The 23,632-nt window shown below is 49.1% G+C and overlaps 1 protein-coding gene across 1 annotated transcript in view; it reads left to right on the top strand.

Moving 5' to 3' along the window:
* Window positions 1-23,632, top strand: part of LOC140430428 (cysteine-rich secretory protein LCCL domain-containing 2-like) — a 69,277-nt gene that overhangs the window by 7,096 nt on the left and 38,549 nt on the right. Inside the window, exons 4-7 of the mRNA XM_072517899.1 lie at window positions 2,183-2,315; window positions 4,010-4,125; window positions 5,190-5,290; window positions 10,011-10,172. Coding sequence (XP_072374000.1) covers window positions 2,183-2,315; window positions 4,010-4,125; window positions 5,190-5,290; window positions 10,011-10,172 — 512 coding nt within the window. The remainder of the gene's footprint in view (window positions 1-2,182; window positions 2,316-4,009; window positions 4,126-5,189; window positions 5,291-10,010; window positions 10,173-23,632) is intronic.

Genomic DNA, 23,632 nt, shown 5'->3' on the forward strand with positions numbered 1-23,632 from the left:
CTCTGTAATATGCACACTTCTCAAGACATCACTATTTATTTCCCTTAGTTTCCTAACATCCATGCCTTTCTCCACCGTGAATACCGATGAGAAATATTCATTCAGGATCTCACCCAACTCTTGTGGCTCTGCACATAGATGCCCTTGTTGATCCCTAAGAGGCCCTACTCTGTCCCTAGTTACTCTTTTCCTCTTTATGTATTTGTAGAATCTCTTTGGATTCTCCCTTGCATTATTTGCCAAAGCAATTTCATGTCCCCTTTTTGCCCTCCTGATTTCCCTCTTAACTCTATTTCGACAATCTCTATACTCTTCAAGGGATCCACTTGATCCCAGTTGCTTATGTACGTCATATGCCTCCTTCTTCTTTTTGACCAGAGTCTCAATATCTCGAGTCATCCAGGGTTCCCTACTTCTACCAGCCTTACCCTTCACTCTAAAGGGAATGTGCTTACCCTGCACCCTGGTTAACACATTTTTAAAAGCCTCCTATTTACCAGCCGTCCCTTTGCCTGCCAACAGTCTCCCCCAATCTACCTCTACAATTTGAAGGGAGCTGCTGAGGAGCTTCTGCCTAACCCAAAGCACACATCTAGCTTGCATCTATTGGTTGTTCAAATTGGCATACCATGCCCTCCCACCCATTTGAAAGAAAAGAAGTCGAGATTTCTACTAACCTTTTTGTGATTAGCACTGCTGCCTCACAGCGCTAGGGACCAAGGTTTAATTCTGGCCTTGGCGACTGTGTGGAGGTTGCACGTTCTCCCCGTGTCTGCTTGGTTTTCCTCAGGGTGCTCCAGTTTCCTCCCACAGTCCAAAAGATGTGCAGGTCAGGTGGATTGGCCATGCTAAATTGCCCCTTAATGTCCAAAGATGTGTAGGTTATGTTAAGGGATTACTGAGATAGGGTGGTGGTGTGGGCTTGGGTGGCATGTTCTTTCAGAGGGTCAGTGCAGATCCAATGGCGCGAATGGCCTCCCCTGCACCGTAGGGATTCTATAATTAAGAGTGAGAGAGGTGGAAGAAGAAAAGAAGAGTGAAGATAGTCAACAGGAAGCAGAAATTTGGGTATTTGTCATGTATTAGAATTGAGAGAATATGGGGAGGGATTTTCCACGCTCCCTGTGACGTGTTACCCGACAGCGGGAGGTGGCCCGTCATTGGCCGGTGGCGGGATATTCTGGTCCCGTCACTGTCAATGGGATTTGCCACTGGATCCACCCCAGGCCACTGGGAAACCCACAGCTGAGATTCCCTCTTGGTGAGTCCAGACAATTCCGCCGGCAGAAACGGTCGGGAAAAATTCCGACCTGTGAGTTCCAATCCCAATATAGCAGTTGGGAATTTGGATGTTAACAGAATTGTTAAAAATACTGCTTTTGCTACAAGTCACAAAAGCCCAACAGGTTCATTAATGTCCTTTTGGAGGGAAACCTATCATCCTTACTTGACCCAGCCTGTAAATGACTACAATCCCACACTAACATAATTGACTCCTTACTGCCCTCTGTATCAAACTGATTATTTCTAATGTTTGCCAATACAAATATAAATCACTTAAAGTTAACTTTGTTTTCCTAACAAACTCATATTTTTAGATGGATGTATAAATCCTCCCTCTTATAATGGGAGCTCTGCAAACGCTCTGACCCTGTAATCAAACTCGGAGCCCCACCAGAGCTGGAATTGCAGAACTTCAGCTTCTCAGCCCCTGAGGTCCTAAATTGATGCGAGATTTGCTACTTAAATGAATAATAACATAAAATTAAGGACAGAATTTAAGACTTTTAAAGAGGATTGAATTTTATTCTGTGCACGCCCTGTTTAAATTGAACCCTGCTTCACTTGAATACTTTATCTGGACTCACTATGTAAGTATGGGCAGCATGGTAGCACACTGGTTAGCACAATTGCTAACAGTGCTAACCACTATGCTACCGTGCTGCCCAAAGTGTGGCGACTAGGGGATTTTCACAGTAACTTCATTGCAGTGTTAATGTAAGCCTACTTGTGACAATAATAAAGATTATTATGATTATTATTAACCAGCTGTCCAGCTAACTAAGCTAAATTGACCCCCTCACCAAGCTTGTTTTGGATTAAATAGGTATTAATGACTGGTTCACCAATAATACGTCCTGCGAGTAACGGCTGTGTCAGATTAACGCTTCTGTTGTTTCAGATATCGTTCCCCAGCTTCCCATGTGCAAGCATGGTATGATGAAGTAAAGGATTACACCTACCCATATGCACATGAATGCAACCCTTGGTGCCCCGAGAGATGTTCCGGTGCAATGTGCACTCACTACACTCAAGTAAGTCAAATGCCCGAGAATCACATTACGTTTTGAAACAAATACACAAACCAAATAACGTAAAGGCCAAGTGGTTATTGTAAAGAGCAAAATGTTTGTGTATTCTGGTTGGGATTTACAGCACTTCTGACATTAGTTAGAAACAATTGAATTTTAACCTTTGTTGCTATATCTGCATTGCAGTGGATACATGAGCAAGGTCAGTTAACTTCAAGGGGAGGTGTGACAAAGATTTAAACAATGATTAGTCAAACAATTATGAAGCAAGACAGATTTGATTGGACTTTGCCGAAATCAAACTGATGGCATGGGATCACACTGATGAGATGGTCTTCCACTGCTTCAGTTTGTTCGTTGCAGTATTCACTACAGATGGCAAGGAGATTTCAAAGCTCTCAGGGAGCCTTATTGCTCTAAGAATATTATTTTTAACCATGCTCGTGTTTGTGGACATTACCTGTCCAATGGACTCTGCATTGATGTTAAATTTTGATCAGCGTGCAGGTGCTGGTGACTGTATATGCCTGCGGCCTATGTTGTATTTATGCTCTGACATTTGGGTGGGACACACGTTAACGAATATCAATCACTGATTTGAGATAGCCGTGGAAAATAAAGTGATATGCAAGTTCAAGCAGCACTATGTGGATTAAATATGATCAGTGTAGGGAACATAACACAAGGTGGGATGCAGGCCAGCAGACAGTGTGAGGAAGATACTGAAATTCTGGCCAGCTGGCGCGTGCTGCCAGCTCCGAGAAATACATTAACAGCCCCTCGCTTGGTGCTGTGTTCAGACTGCAACCTCGTTAGCAAAGTTTTTTTTTAATAGGCCATTACTTTAGTGCCAATGATGGATAAACAACTGTCATTAGGATGTGAATGGTGTTCTAATTGAGCTGAAACCTGCTTCAAGTCTTTAGAAGCAGCCACTGGGCCAATAAACGTGGGCTTGGTGTTTACTGTGTCGCGCAGTAAATTTCACAGGAGCTGTTTCCTATAGGGCCGGGTACTAAATCTTAAAATGATTTTTTCCTGGACATCCTGCAGTCTCCCTTTGGGCAGAGGTGAAAAATTGTTTTGCGTTTTCAGATTTCTGGAAACTAAATTTGCCCTGAGACCTTTGTTGTTAATTTTTTTTAAAAAAAGAAGCAGGTTTGGACAGTGCCGACGCGATGCTCCAACTCTACAAACATTGACATCCCATAAAGGTTGTTGCAATTTGCCGCGGGCTGTATCTTGATTCATTTCATAATTAAGAATGGGCTACGCACCAGATCATCTGCCTTTGTGCTTTCACCAATACACTATCCTGAACATCTGCAGACCATTCACTCATGGATCTGACCACTAACTATTCCTTGGCCTTGTATCAAAAGGACAATTCAGCCTTTTGCCTTTCTTGAGCTTGTGTTTGTGCTTTGCACTCTCACTCACCCTCAATCTCATTTCCTCCCATAATCGTCCCTTAGTAGAGATTATACAATGTTGATTATTTTGCAGCCTGTTAAATCAAACGCTTGTCTTGAATGAGTAAAGATGGTTAACTAAGTTGCCTATCTTCTCTTTCAAACCAAAACAAGAAAGTTGCCTCTGCTTATTTTCACTTTGGTTAGCAGTAAGCTATGTTCTGCGCACAAGATGTTCTTAAAGCTCAATTCTTTGTTTAACATTCATTTTGTATTTATTTTCAGTTGGTTTGGGCAACAACAAACAGAGTTGGCTGTGCTGTTAATGTCTGCGGAAGAATGAATGTATGGGGAGAAATCTGGGAGAATGCTGTCTATTTAGTATGCAATTATTCACCAAAGTAAGTTATTAATCATCATCATATAATTTATGCAGATTTATTGCCATTTAGGCAATATGTAACATGGAATCCTTGGATCTGGCGAACAGTTGTATTGCTTTTACAGAGCAATTGGTGAATAACACATTTATTTGTTCTCTATGGAGTGTGTATGTATCAAGTTACACGCAATGTTTCATTGACCTGGTCAAAGAAACAGATGTGAGAGGGAAAACCCATCACTTTATTTTAATCCTGACGGTGATGTACTTCTTTTATTCATTCCTTGGATTTGAGTGTCGCTGGGAAGGCCCCTATTTGTTAGTCAACCCTAATTGCACTCGAGGAAGTGGTGGTGTGTCACCTTCTTGAACTGCCGTAGTCCATGTGGTGTAGATACACCCAGAGTTGCGGAGGCAGCGGCAACATTGGCTTCAGCGCCCCCATTTTACGGAACTGCCAATCAGTCAGGGTCAGTCCGGCGACATTGCGAGATAAAATATATATATCGGAAAATAACCAGATTGGACTTGGATCTCATGTTCGAATAACCTGTCAATTGTTTCTCTTGACATAGTTAATGGCCATTTGGGCAAAATACCAGAGGGCTGCTGATCAGGAATGATAATCCAGAATGAGTCACTAACTTCAGGAGAAGTAGGAAGTAAACTCTTGGGACTAATGTTTATTTTGAGTTCAACACAGCTACCTTTGCTTTTAGTTTAGACATGGACTTTTCTTTTGCTTGAATAAGTGTAGCAAACAGATTTGCAAAAAACTCGGGAGATCCTCCTCTCACCTATAACTTTGAACCATTTCTCTGGATTGTAGGTGATGAGAAATAGCAGGTTTCCCTTCTGTAGTCCAGACATTTATTACTGTGATGGATGGCATGCTGGAGCATTGCTTTATATTACATGATGATAACCATTCTCGCTCAGGATCATACACAAATTTGGCACCTACATTTGGCCTTCATTCAAGAAGCAAAGACACGTAGCTTCATTAGAAAACTTTATTTTAGATTATTTCATCTGAACTGAATTTAGATTTACCTGAATTATTTTCTGTTTTTAACTAACCAGGGGGAATTGGATTGGAGAAGCTCCTTATAAGCATGGCCGACCATGCTCAGAGTGTCCACCCAGCTACGGCGGAGGCTGCAAAAACAATCTCTGCTATAAAGGTACATAAATCTATTGTGCTGCACCCAATAAAATAGATCAGCAAAACACCTTTAACATCCAAAAATAATTCTTACATTTATTTAACAGGAAACACAGGTGGTTTGAACATGGATAAGTGTTTAATTACATTTTGTCCAACATTTTTTGTCACCAATACAACCAAAGTCACTGAGTTAGTGTAGCTCAGCGATCACTGTGGCTGCAAACAGTAACACAAGGGGGGCAATTCTCCGCGGCGCCCGCACCATCGTGAACACCGTCACGTTTCACGATGGCGCGAACAGGGCCCGGGCACGACCTATTCTGGCCCCCACAGGGGGCCAGCACGGCGCTGGAGCGGTTCACGCCGCTCCAGCGTCCTTACGCGGTGCCAAATGGGCGCCGTGCCAACCCGCGCATGCGCAGTTGGGCCACACCATCCTGCACATGCGTGGGGATCGTCTTACGCACGCCGGCCCCTCACCAACATGGCGCCGGTGTTCTGGGGCCACGCGCGGAAGGAGGTAGGCCCGGGGGGGGGGGGAGAGGCCGGCCCGCCGATCGGTGGGCCCCGATCGTGGGCCAGACCCCATTGGAGGCCACCCCGGTGAAGGAGCCCCCCCCCACAGGCCGCCCCCCACCCCCAGCATTCCCGCAGAGTTCCCGCCGGCAGCGGCCAGGGGTGGACGGCGCCGGCGGGAACCTGTCGTGTCGTAGCGGCCGCTCGGCCCGTCCGGGCCGGAGAATCGCCGCTCACCGGTTCTCCGAGCGGCCCGGTGCAAATCGCGCGCCGCTGGTTTCCGGGGGGGGTGGGAGAATCGTGTGCGGGGGTCGTGGGAGTGTGGTGCGATTCGCGCGGCGCCCTGGCGATTCTCCCACCCGGCGTGGTGGGGGTTGAATCGCGCCCAAGGTCTCAGTTAGTGGCTGTCGTTCAGATGAATTGGGTGAAGGTGAAATGTGAAGCTAGCACTCATTTGGGAGAAGGTGGAAATAAAGGCCTGGGTTGAAAGTACCTGAAGTATGAGTAATGGAGACAGGTAAAGTCCGTAAGCAGAGGAATAGACTTAAAGCTTTGAGTTGGGATATGAAAATGAAGGGGCTGGATTCTCCGCCATCGGGATTCTCTGTTACGGGGGCAGTGCACCCACGCCCGGGGAGTTCCTGCCGGCGGGGGCGCGCCACACCAGAAAACCGATGCGGCGGCACGGAGAATCCCGCCCAAGAGGTCAAGTTCAGAATGAGAAACGGCCAACTGGCTCTAAAACCTGGGTAATTATGATTATATTGGGGGATTGAAAACTAAACCTTTCATCCCAAATTGAAGATCAGAGCAGAGGAATAATAAAAAGGGGAGCATAATCGAAGGAGAATAGGACAGACACCATTTTGCACCAACAATGGAAATGCAGAAGAAAATCTGGATTCTTGAAATGGAATATTCTAGATATCATTTGTGCAAAAAAGACTGAATGCAAAATAGCACCAATCAGAATTATAATTAGCTGTAATCATTTAGGATTATTGCTTTCCGCTGTCAATTTAAATTTAATTGAGTTGAACACTCCAACAATTAGTTTATTGCAATACAGTGGCCGCAATCTATCCGTTGCATCCCGCCGGAATCGGGACGGGACACAGCCGGTAGATCCGTGGAGAGGCCTCTCCCGGGATACCCGACGGTCTTGCGCCTCGCAAAATCTAATCAGACATCGCAATCTGAATCCTTCTCATAATAGGCGGGACCCAGACTTGCATGGTTAAAATAGTTGAAAAGCATTTATATCTAAGTGTGCACCGGATGGAGTGGCCACCCGGTATCTATCGGCCTCACTGGGGAGACCCCAGCTGAGCGCCGTTTAGCACTGGTTCCCACAAACCAGGATCAAGCAGAACGGAACTTGGGGGTGGGAGGTGGGGTGGGGATGGGGGGTGGGGGTGGGGTCTCCCAGGCGATCGGAGGCTCCCGGGTGGTCAGCCCTTGGGCAGAATGGCTCCCTGGCACCTTGGCACTGCCAGCCTGTCACCCTGGCAGTGCCACCTGGCCAGGCTGGCACCCAGGTGGCACTGCCAGGGTGTTTAGGTGGCACCTGGCAGTCACTAGGTCACATGCTGGCGTTTTGCCCACACTGGAAACAGGCCCTCGGGGTGCCCTGCCCGTGTGAGGTGGGGTGTGAAGGAGGGGAGGGGGAACTGAAGGACCCTTTTGTAGGTGGGTCAGGCATGAGGGGAGGGACTGGCGGTCACGTCGTGGTTGGGGGGGGGGGGGGTTCGAGACATCGGGGCACCATTTAAAAATGCCGCCCGATCTCTTCCTGCACTGAGGAGCTCCACTCGCCAAAGCACCTCAGTGCAAGAATTGCGGCTAGGTGCGGCCTTGGTGGCGGAGACAGGGAGGGGACGATCCCCGCCGGGGTCAGAGATGGCAACAAAGTGCCATTAGAAAGCAGGGTCATTACCGCCGCTTGTAATCCCACCCAGAAAGGACACTGACTATTTTTGGTTAGATCGTGATCTGTATTTCTCAGGAAGGTTCCTTTTTTTGTAACACTGGGACAGGCATCACATCAGTTTTACATTGGCTGTACAATGCCTAGTTTACTCATGGCGTTTAAAATTTACCTCAGTTTAAATATAAATATGGCCATTAGGAAAAGTAACTGGTGCAATTAAAATCACATTATGCGGTTTCCAGCTTATTTTTCTGTTGTTACAAGTAAAAGATTCCAATGTCTCCCTACTCAGCCTAAATTAATATCATTTTCACGCGACTAATTTTAAATTCTTAATCCAGTTGATTTTGGCTTGCATAATCCACTCAGGCGATGAATAGCTGCTTGTTTCTAAACAGAACCTTTCATTTTGAGCTGCCGGGTACTTTTTTAACAGTTGGCTTGGCACTAACAACCATCTGAGGAGAATTGAGAGATTATTGTGCTCCAGTTTATTTCTGTTGGGGACAGGTAAGGTGACATGCAAATGGAAGGAAATATAACCCAGCCAAAGAATCAGGAAAAGGACGCGAGAGTTCCCTCAATAGCTGTGACCAGACGGAGCCACACTAATGAGGAAAGTCCCAGGCCCCCATCCTCGCTTTGTGTTGACTGGCCCGACGTATCCTTATTTCTAACAGGAAAATAAAACGGCCAGGATTCCTGCTGCAAAGGGTTGTGCACAGACCCCTGCTGGAAATAGGTGTGGTCAGGTTTGAGATTCGATGTAATAATAATAATAATCTCTTATTGTCACAAGTAGGCTTCAGTGACGTTACTGTGAAAAGCCCCTAGTCGCCACATTCCGGCGCCTGTTCGGGGAGGCCGGTACGGGAATTGAACCCGCGCTGCTGGTCTTGTTCTGCATTACAAGCCAGCGGTTTATCCCACTGTGCTAAACCAGCCCCAACCAGTAACGCCTCCTGAGCCCCTTGCCACTCCACTCAGGCCAGGCTTGTATCATGTACTCCTGTCCAAAACTGCTACTCAGAACGAGGAAAAACCCGATGGGTTGAAGTTTAGTGGCCCTCACTGCCATCTAACCGGAGATACTTTCTCCCACCATCGCTGGTAATGTACTCAGACACAGCATTTTTGCTGTTAAAACTACACTGTACATACAACCAATGGAAGAGAGTTTTTCATGAGTCATAGAATTTACAGTGCAGAAGGAGGCCATTCGGCCCATCGAGCCTGCACCGGCCACACCTCCGCCCTATTTGGATTGACATTTTTATTTTCATACACTTTACTCTTTGATATGTAAAGCAAAATTAGGTTAGATTGAGCGAGATATGGGGGGGAGGGAATTTCCCACCCGTGTTTCTGGCGGGCGGGGATGGCGGCGAGGTGGAAAATCCACATGGAGCCTCCAATTGGCTCTCATACCGTCGGGATTTCTTGTTGCGGTTGTCCCCGACTCCCCTCCATTTATGTAATGGGATTCCTGCCATGAGAGGTGGGGGATCCTATTAACATACATTGTAATATCATAGCGAGCTTCCCCATCACAGGGTGGGGGGGGGGGGGGGAGGCATAAAATCCAACCCGTGGTGCCTTTGTCTAAGCACTTGAGTATTTCCAAGATGTCCATTTATATTTAGACATATGTATGCGTGTGTGTGTCACGTATGTGTCACAGAGCGTAGAGCATATTTTACAAAGAGATGGTCAGTGGTTGAGCTAGTAGCTGATGTATAAACCTACTTGCTAATACTTGTGCATATTTTGCAAGTAGCCTTTTGGTCTCGGCAGAGGACCTTCCAATCTTTTTTTGCGGGGGACGGGGAAACAAATTGACCAATTCGTTCTGCTTTTCAAAAATCTAGGCTTCTATTTTCAAAGGTGAGGTTTATTATTGGTGTGCAAGTTTATGAGTGTTGGCGTATTAGGGTCGGTTAGTTCAATTGGCTGGAAGGCTTGTTCATGATGCGGAGTGGCGCAAAACAGCTTGTTTTCATTTCCCACACTGGCTGAGGTTGTCTCTCACCTCTTGCCTCTTGCCTCTCACCTGAGGTGTGGTGACCCCCAGGTTAAATCATCACCAGTCCGCTCTCTCTCAAAAGGGGAGAGCAGGCTATGGTCCTCGGGGGGGGGGGGCGGGGGGGGGGGGGGTGTAAACTGGGAAGAGGAAATTGAAACACATGAAAACAAAGTGAAAAAAATGTCTCGGTTCACTGCATCTGAATTAAAGTTCTTGGGCCCTTGTGTGCAAAACGCTACTTAACTTTGTTTCAACATTTGTTCTTAGACAAAGCAATGAGACCACAGCACGAGCAAACCAACGAAGTGGAGCCTCCCCAGGTCAACACAGACACATTAATCCCATGGACCGTGCCACATTCCCAACCAAACCCTCAACCTCAACCTCAACCACACCCAAAGGAGGAGCCTAACAGCGTGGAGTACATGAGTAAGGATGAATTTGAGCTTTATGCCTCGTACACTTAAATGCTGCAGTAAGCATCAGGAATGTAAAGTGCTGCTTTGAAGTATAGCCTTGCACAGCTCCCTAGTGTCTCAGGAGCGCAAGTGAAGATTGGTCTTTATTGGAATGCATAATTCCAAATTAGATTCAGAAGCTGAAAGTGGGCTAATAGTAATGTAGCAGTAAGCATTTGTATGGGTGATCCATTTAATTACAAATGGAATCCCCACCAGGCAGTGAGGGATGGCTGTAACCGCATATGTAGAACCAATGATCTGTGAGGAACTTTTGTGCACATGGCCGTAAAGGTGCTTGAGATAGGGACGCATAGCTTCTTGGCACCTTATATTTATAGTTAGAATAGAAACAAAAACATAATTATTCATGAGCATCGGTAATGTCAGTTCTCCTCCTTTGTGTATGCCAGCCGTAGCTAGTTATAGTTTAATATTTCGGCCTTCTTTTGCTGGTCAGTGTTTCCTCTCTGGTCCTTCATTCCATTCCCCTTCCTCATACGTCCTCCTTCACCAATTCCAAAACTTTAGAATTATTTGCTGCGCCTCGTTGTAATGGAGACAAGTTAATGCTTTCTAATATTTATTGTAGAACAGTGCTCAGTACTTTTCTGTCACTTGTCCATCATGAGAACAGTAAATGCCAAAATCAAGACGTTTGTTTGTGAAAGAAAAAGTACACGATCCTTGGACTTTATAAGTAGTAGCTGGAAGCACTAAATCAAGGATTTTGTACTAAACCTTTATAGGTCACTGGTAAAGCCCCAGTTGGAGTATTATGTTTAATTCTGGACGTCACAATCTTTCGGAAGGATGTCAAATCCTTGGAGAAAATATCAAGGAAAGTTATCCGAATTATACAAGGGATGAGGGACATCAGCCAAGCGGAGAGACTAGAGAAGCAGGAGCTGTTCTCCTTAGAACATAGAAAGCTAAGGGGAGATTTAATAACGATGCTCAAATTTATTAAGGGTCCTGATAGGATAAATAGGGAGAAATTAAATGTAAAGGAAAGACCTATTGTAGGGGCATGGGGAGAAAGCAGGGTGGTGGGGCTAATCGATACCTATCAATGCACTGGCAGAGACACTAGGGCTAAATGACCACCTTCTGTGTTGTAGGATTCTATACTGGTACAGCAAACCATTAACATTTTCCACCTTGTAACATTGGGATCTTTCCCAAAGATTCAACCGTCTTCATTTCAGCTCTCAATCCTTCAGGTTTGTGTAGTCCTGATAATTCAAACTCTACAGTCCCAACTATCCTTTATTAAAGCAATAGTTCCCATGACATTTTCCTGTGTCTCATCTGTCTTGAAGTCTGCTTAATCCAGACAAGCCAAGGTGGTTAAGATTTCTATCGTAACTCCCAAGACATGATTCAGAGCAAAGGATGCTGTATATATGGTTTATATGTTTATATGGGGCTGGTTTAGCACAGTGGGCTAAACAGCTGGCTTGTAATGAAGAACAAGACCAGCAGCGCAGGTTCAATTCCCATACCGGCCTCCCTGAACAGGCGCCGGAATGTGGCGACTAGGGGCTTTTCACAGTAACTTCATTGAAGCCTACTTGTGACAATAAGCGATTATTATTATTATTATTATTATTATTATTATTATATGCTACTTATCAGCATACAGGATCTTTAAGATGGGAGATGCCTTTCTCTTTGTGAGCATTCACTAAATGCTTCTGGGAGACGCTATTCATCCAGGATAGATTGAAGACTCAGTAATAGTGAGGTTATTGGGTAATACAAATCTAACCATTGCCCTCAATGCCTTTGTTTGGAGACTCAAGTTTACCTGACTTTCAGCCGCATTATGGGTCTACACAATTTCGAGACTTCAATTTGTGCAGAAGAGATTATCTTGTGAACTAGGCAAGAGGCCGGACCACTAATGAAAGTGTGATTGGATATTGGTAATATATTCCCTGTTCTGAACATCCAATATTTCTTTGATTTGGGCCCCATTTCCTAATTTAGCCAGTACAGATGGGAGAAGGGGGGGGGAAGAGAAAACCCTTCATCTGTAGTAAAGCCACAAGCTGACAAAGTTAGGACAGCCCATTCCATCTTTTGTGAAACAGCTTGAGGTGGTTTCCGGACTCGTCATTCCCCTCGTCCCAGTGGGTTTGGATGATTCAGGTTCATCAAGAACTCTCCACTTTAAACGTTTGTCATTCTCCCTCCGCCACCACTGTTTGTCTCGATGCAATTACATCAATGATCAACTTTCCAGGCATACCCGGGTGGCATTGAAAGAATGGGCGTGGAGTGATCACATGGAGCTTTGACACATAAAGGGCTCTGCTGCACCTTATTTTACATCAATTTAGGTCTAATTATATTTATGGATTATAAAAAAGACCCAATTGCCCCCTATGTCATTTAAAACCCTTTTTTGGATCAAATTTAAGAACAACCTTTCAGTCCGGCTGTCCATTATGGCTTTTCATATACATATATATTCTCATCACCTCACCAGGCTCAGGCACTACAGTACCTGCTCCCAGTCCTAGCCATTCTCCTAAATTCCTCTTCCTTTTCCTTCTGTGCCCCCAACCCACATTACACCGATTGATGAAATGCTGTGTAAGTTTAGTCATTTGCAAATACAGTTGCTCATGCTTTTGAGAACACAGGCTTTTGGCATAGTTTCAGCAGTGAAAATGAACAAAACGGGAACAGTGTCAAAGTTTCTTGTGGTCACTTCAAGCCCATTATTTTGGCCACTTTCAATGCCATCCGGGTACACCAGTTCATCACCTGTCACGTTCATTGCCTATGCTTACTATTTATGTACCCGTTCTTCAAACTCAACCACTTCAACCATTCCTTATTTTTGGTCATTCCTCAGAATGTTATTTGTGTTATCTGTGTTGCCTGTTCTTTGATTATCAGTCATGCATGTTAACCCGACTGGATCTGTTCCTTGCACCATCACCTTTTCTGGCAGCGGCTGTTCTGTAATTCTACCATCCTATAAGTGAAATACTGTCCGTGACTCTCTGCAACCACCATGAGAACTATGAACGCCTGTAATAAAGAACAAACAACCGATCGTGTCTCTTCCGGATATGCCTTGAATGGTTTAATTTGCATGAAATGCGATGCCTCTGTTAATTTTATATCTTTCTGTCATTTGGGGGAGTGCATTTGCTAAATATTGACTCAGATTAAGTCATATATTCATAGAGGTCTACAGCACAGAAAAGGCCCTTCGGCCCATCCCATCTGTGCCGGTCAAAAACCAACCACCTAACTATTCTAACCCCATTTTCCAGTACTTGCCCCGAAGTCCTGAAACTTAAAATCTAATTAAGCATTATACCGATAAACTCAGCTTTCTGACTTAGTGGTTGCTTAGTGAACATTGGGGCCGAGCTGATCTGAAAAAAACACTGCTTATGGGAGTAACAGGTTTAACTTCTCCATACCACAGACTGTGAAAATAAGGGGTGGACCCAGCTTCATCAGAGCAGCTTTTGACTTGGGTCGATATCAAGTAAATTAATAGAATCATTACCGGATTAGGAAAAAATACAGATCTCAGATCTAGAAAAGACAGAGTCCTATAACTGTGCGATTCTCCAAACTTTCATTTCTTGTGCATCTAACTGTGGACAATGTTTCCTGTGAAATTAATAAAACCGGCATTCAATTTAGTTCCAAATAAACCAGCAACATGATTTTAAAAGTGCAAATATGGGGCAGGATTCTCCGGTCCGCCAGCCGTGTGTTTATAGGCCGCATGCCAATCACAGGCGGCGGGAGTCCATCTCCCCGCCTATTGTCGAGGGATGTCCTAATGTAAACACCCCATGTCGCCGTGAAACCCGCTGGTGGGGCTGTGCTGCCGGCAGAACATTGAATCGCAACGACCAGAGAAATCTGGCCATGATTTTCTTAATCAAGTGCATATAAATTCTGCCAAATAAATTTCAAGCTAAATTAATCCGGTTCACTCCTCTTTCATTTCAGCTGCATGTTCAATTTTCAAGCAAGGATTTTCATAGAATTTACAGTGTAGAAGGAGGCCATTTGGCCCATCGAGCCTGCACCGGCCCTTGGAAAGAGCACCCCACCTAAGCCCCACATCTCTACTCCATCCCCGTAACCCAGTAACCCCACCTAACCTTTTTAGATACTAAGGGCAATTTAGCGTGGCCAATCCACCTAACCTGCACATCTTTGGACCAAGTTTTAACTTTGCAGCATTACATGCTGTATATCTAAACAAGTAGAAGCATGTCAAAATTGAAGAATTTGCATCCTTAATAACACGGTGCGATTTAATAAATAAAAGAGTCCTGTTTTGGGCGGGTTTGCAGGGTCATTCCCAGTGCTTGTAGCACCGGGAACGATCCCGCTATCGAATGAGACTCTGTTAAAAAATGACAGAGTCTCGTTCCCCGCCGAGGACGCACTCAGTCGCATTTCCTTCACTGAGGAGCTCCACTCCCCACTGCAAGAAGAGAAATGGTGCCCGCAATCTCTCGACTCCCCAGTGTGACTCCCCAACTCCTGTTGGGGGATCCTCAAGCCCCCCCCACCCCACCTCCTATGGGCAGGGCACCCCCGGGCCCGATCTCCAGCTTTGGAAAAATGCCATCCGGACACCTTGGCAGTGCCAGCCTGGCACCCTGGCAATGCCCCTGCCAGGCTGGGCACCAAGGCAGCGTCAGGCTGGAACCCAGTCCCAGTCTTATTATTGTTCACTCTTCTGAATTACAGCTACTACCTAGCTCCGTGGTCCCATATTCTACCTAAACCTGCCTCCAAGCCCTGTTACTGTCATTTCTTGTTCATATAACCTCTGCTTAAGGGCGTTATTTTCTCGCACTATCTCCTCTGGTCCTCAATTTAAGTTTCTAATTCCTCCTGACTTTGCATTTCTTGAATAAGCTCTTGCCACAAAATAGGACATTGAGCTCACAGCTAAGCCTTTCCCCATAACTCCTCAGTTGCTCTCTTTATTTCTCTCGGAGGCTGACTGATTGTTGTATCCTTTACACTCCGGCACGTAACTCGGTCTGGGAGGGCCTTTGCTTCTAGAAGCTGGGCCCTGCAGCCTTTGTCTTTCTCTTCAATGTCTCGTGCTTCCTGAAGAGGTCACTCTCTCAGGCCTGCAGTGAGTGGATTTCCCTTCCTCATAAGGGCCCCTGTATTTAATGAACCAATGCCATGTCTAGACAAGCACTTGATAACAGATTCATGCTATTATGTCCCCGCCAGTCCCCCACCACTACCCCCCTCAAATAACAATTGCAATGTTACCAATGTATGCGTAACTAGGTCGTGATCTTAGTTATAACTTTTCAGTGTCCTTTCCGCATTTGTCAGCTGTTGGAATATTTTAGGCCATTAGCACAATATGTCTGAGTCCTGGAAATGGCTTGCATTTGGGTGAAGAATCTTTTTAATTCTCAGCAACATACGCCATCCAGCTTTCACGAGGAAGATCCAGTCCCATTGCTTGTGTCTGGTGCGCAGGGCAGCCCATGGTTTATGGAACTTTTAAAGGAGTTTCTGTACGGGGTGCCTGTTCTTCCCGCTGCAAATACTAGGGCTGACCGTGAGCACTGAAGAACAAAAACTAAATAACTTTTTAAAGTATTCGCTAAATAAACAATTCCTACACTCAAAAATGCTGACAGAGATGGAGCAATTACTTCCTGGTCGTTGACGAGGCCCCGATCATGTTGGGTTGACTTCCTCATTGTGTACTCGAGTTAGGACCTGGGGCAGGAATTCCCAAACTAGCTTTAAATGTCACCCTAAAATTAAGGTGACCTCAGGCACCAGCAAAAATGAAACTGTCACCAAGCAGCACAGTAATGCTATATAATGATTAAAGTTGCAGCCAAAGATCAGCATATAAACAATACATTATTGTATAAATGATCAATATTTTAAAAGTGCTTTGTAAGAATATTACATGTTTTGTGGGCTCATGGAGGTTTCACAGCCAGGTTTTCCATGTTCCCGAGTGACAGAAGATTCAGTGAAGCCCATCTACCACTCAGAAGCCCCACATAAACACAGCAATCATCCCCCTCCCCACCAACACACAGCAACCAGCCCCCTCCCCACAACACACAGCAACCAGCCCCCTCCCCCCCACCCAACATACAGCAATCAGCCCCCTCCCCACCAACACACAGCAACTAGCCCCCTCCCCACCAACACACAGCAATCAGCCCCCTCCCCACCAACACACAGCAACCAGCCCCCTCCCCACCAACACATGGCAATCATCCCCCTCCCCACCAACACACAGCAACCAGCCTCCTTCGTCCCCCCCCACCCAACATACAGCAATCAGCCCCCTCCCCACCAACACACGGCAATCAGCCCCCTCCCCCCCACCCAACACACAGCAACTAGCCCCCTCCCCAGCAACACACAGCAACTAGCCCCCTCCCCACCAACACACAGCAATCAGCCCCCTCCCCACCAACACACAGCAACCAGCCCCCTCCCCACCAACACACAGCAATCAGCCCCCTCCCCACCAACACACAGCAACCAGCCCCCTCCCCACCAACACACGGCAATCATCCCCCTCCCACCAACACACAGCAACCAGCCTCCTTCGTCCCCCCCACCCAACATACAGCAATCAGCCCCCTCCCCACCAACACACGGCAATCAGCCCCCTCCCCCCCACCCAACACACAGCAACTAGCCCCCTCCCCAGCAACACACACCAATCAGCCCCCTCCCCACCAACACACAGCAACCAGCCCCCCCCCACCCAACACACAGCAACCAGCCCCCCCCACCCAACACACAGCAACCAGCCCCATCCCTCCACCCAACACACATCAACCAGCCCCATCCCCATACACACAGTTATCACCGCCTCTCTCCCCACACACTTAGCCCATCGCCCCACACACACAGCCTTCCTCCCCTCCCTTGTACGCACACAGCAATCAGCCCCTCCCCTCGAACACACAATAATCGTCCCCTCTTCCCCATCCACAAAGTAATCGCCCCCCCACAAAGTAATCACCCCCCCACAAAGTAATCACCCCCCCACAAAGTAATCAACACCCCACACAAAGTAATCACCCCCCCACAAAGTAATCACCCCCCCAAAGAAATCACCCCCCCAAAGAAATCACCCCCCCACAAAGTAATCACCCCCCCCCACAAAGTAATCACCCCCCCCCACACACACACACACAGTAATCGGCCCCTCTCCCCCACCCCCCACCTACACAGCAATCAGCCTCCCAAGTATGGAGGCAACCCAATAGAGACCCCCTAACTAAGGAGACTTCCCAGTGACACCCTAAATAAGTGACCCCTCCCCTCCCCCAAGGGGCCCCTAAATAAGGAGACCACATAGACTGACTAAATAAAGGGCCCCCTCACAGAGACTCCTCCATGAAGACCCCTAAATAAGGAGAATCCCCCTCAGACCTCCCAGAAGAGAGCCCCGTGCCAAGAAGCCTCCCCCCCACTTCCCCAACACAAAGCAATCAGCCCCTCTTCCCACACAACAGAAAGCTATCAGATCCTTTCCCCAACACACAGTAAACAGCCTTCCTCATCTCTCCGAACACACAATGTAATCAGCCTCCAGCATCCTCAACACACAGTATTGATCCCCACTCCCCAACACACAGTATTGATCCCCTCTACCCAACACAGAGTATTGATCCCCTCTCCCCAACACACAGTATTGAACCCCTCTCCCCAACACACAGTATTGATCCCCTCTCCCCAACACACAGTATTGAACCCCTCTCCCCAACACACAGTATTGATCCCCTCTCCCCAACACACAGTATTGATCCCCTCTCCCCAACACAGAGTATTGATCCCCACTCCCCAACACACAGTATTGATCCCCTCTCCCCAACACAGAGTATTGATCCCCACTCCCCAACACACAGTATTGATCCCCACTCCCCAACACACAGTATTGATCCCCTCTCCCCAACACACAGTATTGATCCCCTGTCCCCAACATACAGTATTGATCCCCTCTCCCCAACACACAGTATTGATCCCCTCTCCCCAACACACAGTATTGATCCCCTCTCCCCAACACACAGTATTGATCCCCTCTCCCCAACACACAGTATTGATCCCCACTCCCCAACACACAGTATTGATCCCCTCTCCCCAACACAGAGTATTGATCCCCACTCCCCAACACACAGTATTGATCCCCTCTCCCCAACACACAGTATTGATCCCCTCTCCCCAACACACAGTATTGATCCCCTCTCCCCAACACACAGTATTGATCCCCTCTCCCCAACACACAGTATTGATCCCCTCTCCCCAACACACAGTATTGATCCCCACTCCCCAACACACAGTATTGATCACCTTTCCCCAACACACGGTATTGATTCCCTCTCCCCAACACACAGTATTGATTCCCTCTCCCCAACACACAGTAATCAGCCCTCCCCTCCCCCATACACACACAGTAATCAGCCCCCCCTCCCCTCCCCTCCCCATACACACACAGTAATCAGCCCCCCTCCCCAGACACACACAGTAATCAGCCCTCCCCTCCCCATACACGCACAGTAATCAGCCCCCTCCCCCAAACACACCCAGTAATCAGCCCTCCCCTCCCCCATACACACACAGTAATCAGACCCCCTCCCCATACACACACAGTAATCAGACCCCCTCCCCCATACACACACAGTAATCAGCCCTCCCCTCCCCTCCCCATACACGCACAGTAATCAGCCCCCTCCCCCATACACACACAGTAATCAAACCCCTCCCCATACACACACAGTAATCAGCCCTCCCCTCCCCCATACACACACAGTAATCAGCCCCCCCTCCCCATACACACACAGTAATCAGCCCCCCCTCCCCTCCCCATACACACACAGTAATCAGCCCTCCCCTCCCCCATACACACACAGTAATCAGCCCCCCTATCATACACACACAGTAATCAGCCCTCCCCCTCCACACACAGTAATCAGCCCTCCCCTCCCCCATACACACACAGTAATCAGCCCCCCCTCCCCATACACACACAGTAATCAGCCCCGCTCCCCTCCCCTCCCCATACACTCGCAGTAATCAGCCCTCCCCCTCCCCATACACACACAGTAATCAGCCCCCCCTCCCCTCCCCATACACACACAGTAATCAGCCCCGCTCCCCTCCCCTCCCCATACACTCGCAGTAATCAGCCCCCCTCCCCTCCCCTCCCCATACCCACACAGTAATCAGCCCTCACCCCTCGCCATTCACGCACAGTAATCAGCCCCCCTTCCCCATACACACACAGTAATCAGTCCCCCCAACCCATACACGCACAGTAATCAGCCCCCCTTCCCCAGACACACACAGTAATCAGCCCTCCCCATACACACACAGTAATCAGCCATCGCCTCCCCCTCCCTCTCCCCATACACACACAGTAATCAGCCCCCCTCCCCCAAACACACACAGTAATCGGCCCTCCCCCTCCCCATACACACACAGTAATCAGCCCTCCCCCTCCCCATACACAGTAATCAGCCCCCCTCCCCTCCCCATACACACACAGTAATCAGCCCTCCCCCTCCCCATACACACACAGAAATCAGCCCCTCTCCCCATACACGCACAGTAATCAGCCCCCCTCCCCAAACACACACAGTAATCAGCCCTCCCATCCCCCATACACACACAGTAATCAGCCCTCCCCTCCCCCATACACACGCAGTAATCAGCCCTCCCCTCCCCATACACACACAGTAATCAGCCCTCCCCCTCCCCCACAGGCACACAGGAATCAGCCCCCCTCCCCCACACACACACAGTAATCAGCCCCCTCCCCCACACACACACAGTAATCAGCCCCCCTCCCCCAGGCACACACAGTAATCAGCACCCCTCCCCCTCCATACACACACAGTAATCAGCCCCCTCCCCCACACACACACACAGTAATCAGCCCCCCTCCCCATACACACACAGTAATCAGCCCTCTCCCTCCTCCATACACTCGCAGTAATCAGCCCTCCCCTCCCCCATACACACACAGTAATCAGCCCCCCCTCCCCATACACACACAGTAATCAGCCCCCCCCCACCCCATACACACACAGTAATCAGCCCCCCCTCCCCATACACACACAGTAATCAGCCCTCCCCCTCCCATACACACACAGTAATCAGCCACCCCCCTCCCCATACACACAGTAATCAGCCCCCCCACCCCAAACACACACAGTAATCAGCCCCCACCTCCCCATACATACACAGTAATCAGCCCCCCTCCCCCATACACACACAGTAATCAGCCCCTCCTCACCATACACACACAGTAATCAGCCCCCCCCCCCTCCCCATACACACAGTTATCAGCCCCCCCTCCCCATACACACACAGTAATCGGCCCCCTCCCCTCCTCCATACACGCACAGTAAACAGCCCTCCCCATACACACACAGTAATCAGCCCCCCTCCCCATACACACACAGTAATCAGCCCTCCCCCTCCCCACACACAGTAATCAGCCCCCCTCCCCATACACACACAGTAATCAGCCCTCCCCTCCCCATACACGCACAGTAATCAGCCCCCTCCCCCATACACACACAGTAATCAGCCCTCCCCCTCCCCATACACACACAGTAATCAGCCCTCCCCTCCCATACACACAGTAATCAGCCCTCCCCATACACACAGTAATCAGCCCTCCCCCTCCCCCATACACACACAGTAATCTGCCTTCCCCCTCCCCATACACACACAGTAATCAGCCCTCCCCTCCCCATACACACACAGTAATCAGCCCTCCCCTCCCCATACACAGTAATCAGCCCTCCCCTCCCCCTCCCCATACACACTCAGTAATCAGCCCCCTCCCCCATACACACAGTAATCAGCCCCCTACCCCATACACACACAGTAATCAGCCCTCCCCTCCCCATACACACACAGTAATCAGCCCTCCCCCATACACAGACAGTAATCAGCCCCCTTCCCATACACACACAGTAATCAGCCCTCCCGATACACGCACAGTAAACAGCCCTCCCCCTCCCCATACACACACAGTAATCAGCCCCCCTCCCCATACACACACAGTAATCAGACCTCCCCCTCCCCACACACAGTAATCAGCCCCCCTCCCCATACACACACAGTAATCAGACCCCCTCCCCCATACACACACAGTAATCAGACCCCCTCCCCCATACACACACAGTAATCAGCCCTCCCCTCCCCATACAGGCACAGTAATCAGCCCCCTCCCCCATACACACACAGTAATCAAACCCCTCCCCATACACACACAGTAATCAGCCCTCCCCCTCCCCCATACACACACAGTAATCAGCCCCCCCTCCCCATACACACACAGTAATCAGCCCCCCCTCCCCTCCCCATACACACACAGTAATCAGCCCCCCCTCCCCTCCCCATACACACACAGTAATCAGCCCCCCCTCCCCTCATACACACATAGTAATCAGCCCCCCTCCCCTCCCCATACACACACAGTAATCAGCCCCCCTATCATACACACACAGTAATCAGCCCTCCCCCTCCCCCATATACACACAGTAATCAGCCCCCCCTCCCCTCCTCTCCCCATACACACACAGTAATCAACCCCCCTCCCCTCCCCTCCCCTCCCCATACCCACAGAGTAATCAGCCCCCCTCCCCTCCCCATACACACACAGTAATAAGCCCCCCCTCCCCTCCCCTCCCCTCCCCATACACACACAGTAATCAGCCCCCCTCCCCTCCCCATACACACACAGTAATCAGCCCCCATCCCCTCCCCTCCCCATACACACACAGTAATCAGCCCCCCCTCCCCTCCCCTCCCCACACACACACAGTAATCAGCCCCCCTCCCCAAACACACACAGTAATCAGCCCTCACCCCTCCCCATACACACACAGTAATCAGCCCCCCTTCCCCATACACACACAGTAATCAGTCCCCCTCCCCATACACGCACAGTAATCAGCCCCCCTTCCCCAGACACACAGTAATCAGCCCTCCCCCTCCCCATACACACACAGTAATCAGCCCTCCCCCTCCCCCTCCCCCTCCCCCTCCCCATACACACACAGTAATCAGCCCTACCCTCCCCCAAACACACACAGTAATCAGCCCTCCCCTCCCCCATACATACACAGTAATCAGCCCTCCCCTCCCCCATACACACGCAGTAATCAGCCCTCCCCGTCCCCCATAGACACACAGTAATCAGCCCCCCTCCCCCATACACACACAGTAATCAGCCCCCTCCCCCCACACACACAGTAATCAGCTCCCCTCCCCCCCACACACACAGTAATCAGCACCCCTCCCCCTCCATACACACACAGTAATCAGCCCCCTCCCCCACACACACACAGTAATCAGCCCCCCTCCCCATACACACACAGTAATCAGCCCTCCCCCTCCTCCATACACACACAGTAATCACCCCCCCCTCCCCATACACACACAGTAATCAGCCCTCCCCTCCCCCTCCCCATACACACACAGTAATCAGCCCCCCCTCACCATACACTCGCAGTAATCAGCCCTCCCCTCCCCCATACACACACAGTAATCAGCCCCCCCTCCCCATACACACACAGTAATCAGCCCCCCCTCCCCATACACACACAGTAATCAGCCCCCCTCCCCATACACACAGTAATCAGCCCCCCCCACCCCATACACACACAGTAATCAGCCCCCCCTCCCCATACACACACAGTAATCAGCCGTCGCCTCCCATATACACACAGTAATCAGCCCCCACCTCCCCATACATACACAGTAATCAGCCCCCCTCCCCATACACACACAGTAATCAGCCCCCCCTCACCATACACACAGTAATCAGCCCCCCCTCCCCAATACACACACAGTAATCAGCCCCCCCCTCCCCATACACACATTTATCAGCCCCCCTCCCCCATACACACACAGTAATCGGCCCCCTCCCCTCCTCCATACACGCACAGTAAACAGCCCTCCCCCTCCCCATACACACACAGTAATCAGCCCTCCCCACACACAGTAATCAGCCCCCCTCCCCATACACACACAGTAATCAGCCCTCCCCTCCCCATACACGCACAGTAATCAGCCCCCCTTCCCCAGACACACAGTAATCAGCCCTCCCCCTCCCCATACACACACAGTAATCAGCCCTCCCCCTCCCCCTCCCCCTCCCCATACACACACAGTAATCAGCCCTACCCTCCCCCAAACACACACAGTAATCAGCCCTCCCCTCCCCCATACATACACAGTAATCAGCCCTCCCCTCCCCCATACACACGCAGTAATCAGCCCTCCCCGTCCCCCATAGACACACAGTAATCAGCCCCCCTCCCCATACACACACAGTAATCAGCCCCCTCCCCCACACACACACACAGTAATCAGCTCCCCTCCCCCAGGCACACACAGTAATCAGCA

This window comes from Scyliorhinus torazame, chromosome 10, assembly GCF_047496885.1.
Source record: "Scyliorhinus torazame isolate Kashiwa2021f chromosome 10, sScyTor2.1, whole genome shotgun sequence".
Taxonomy (NCBI): domain Eukaryota; kingdom Metazoa; phylum Chordata; class Chondrichthyes; order Carcharhiniformes; family Scyliorhinidae; genus Scyliorhinus; species Scyliorhinus torazame.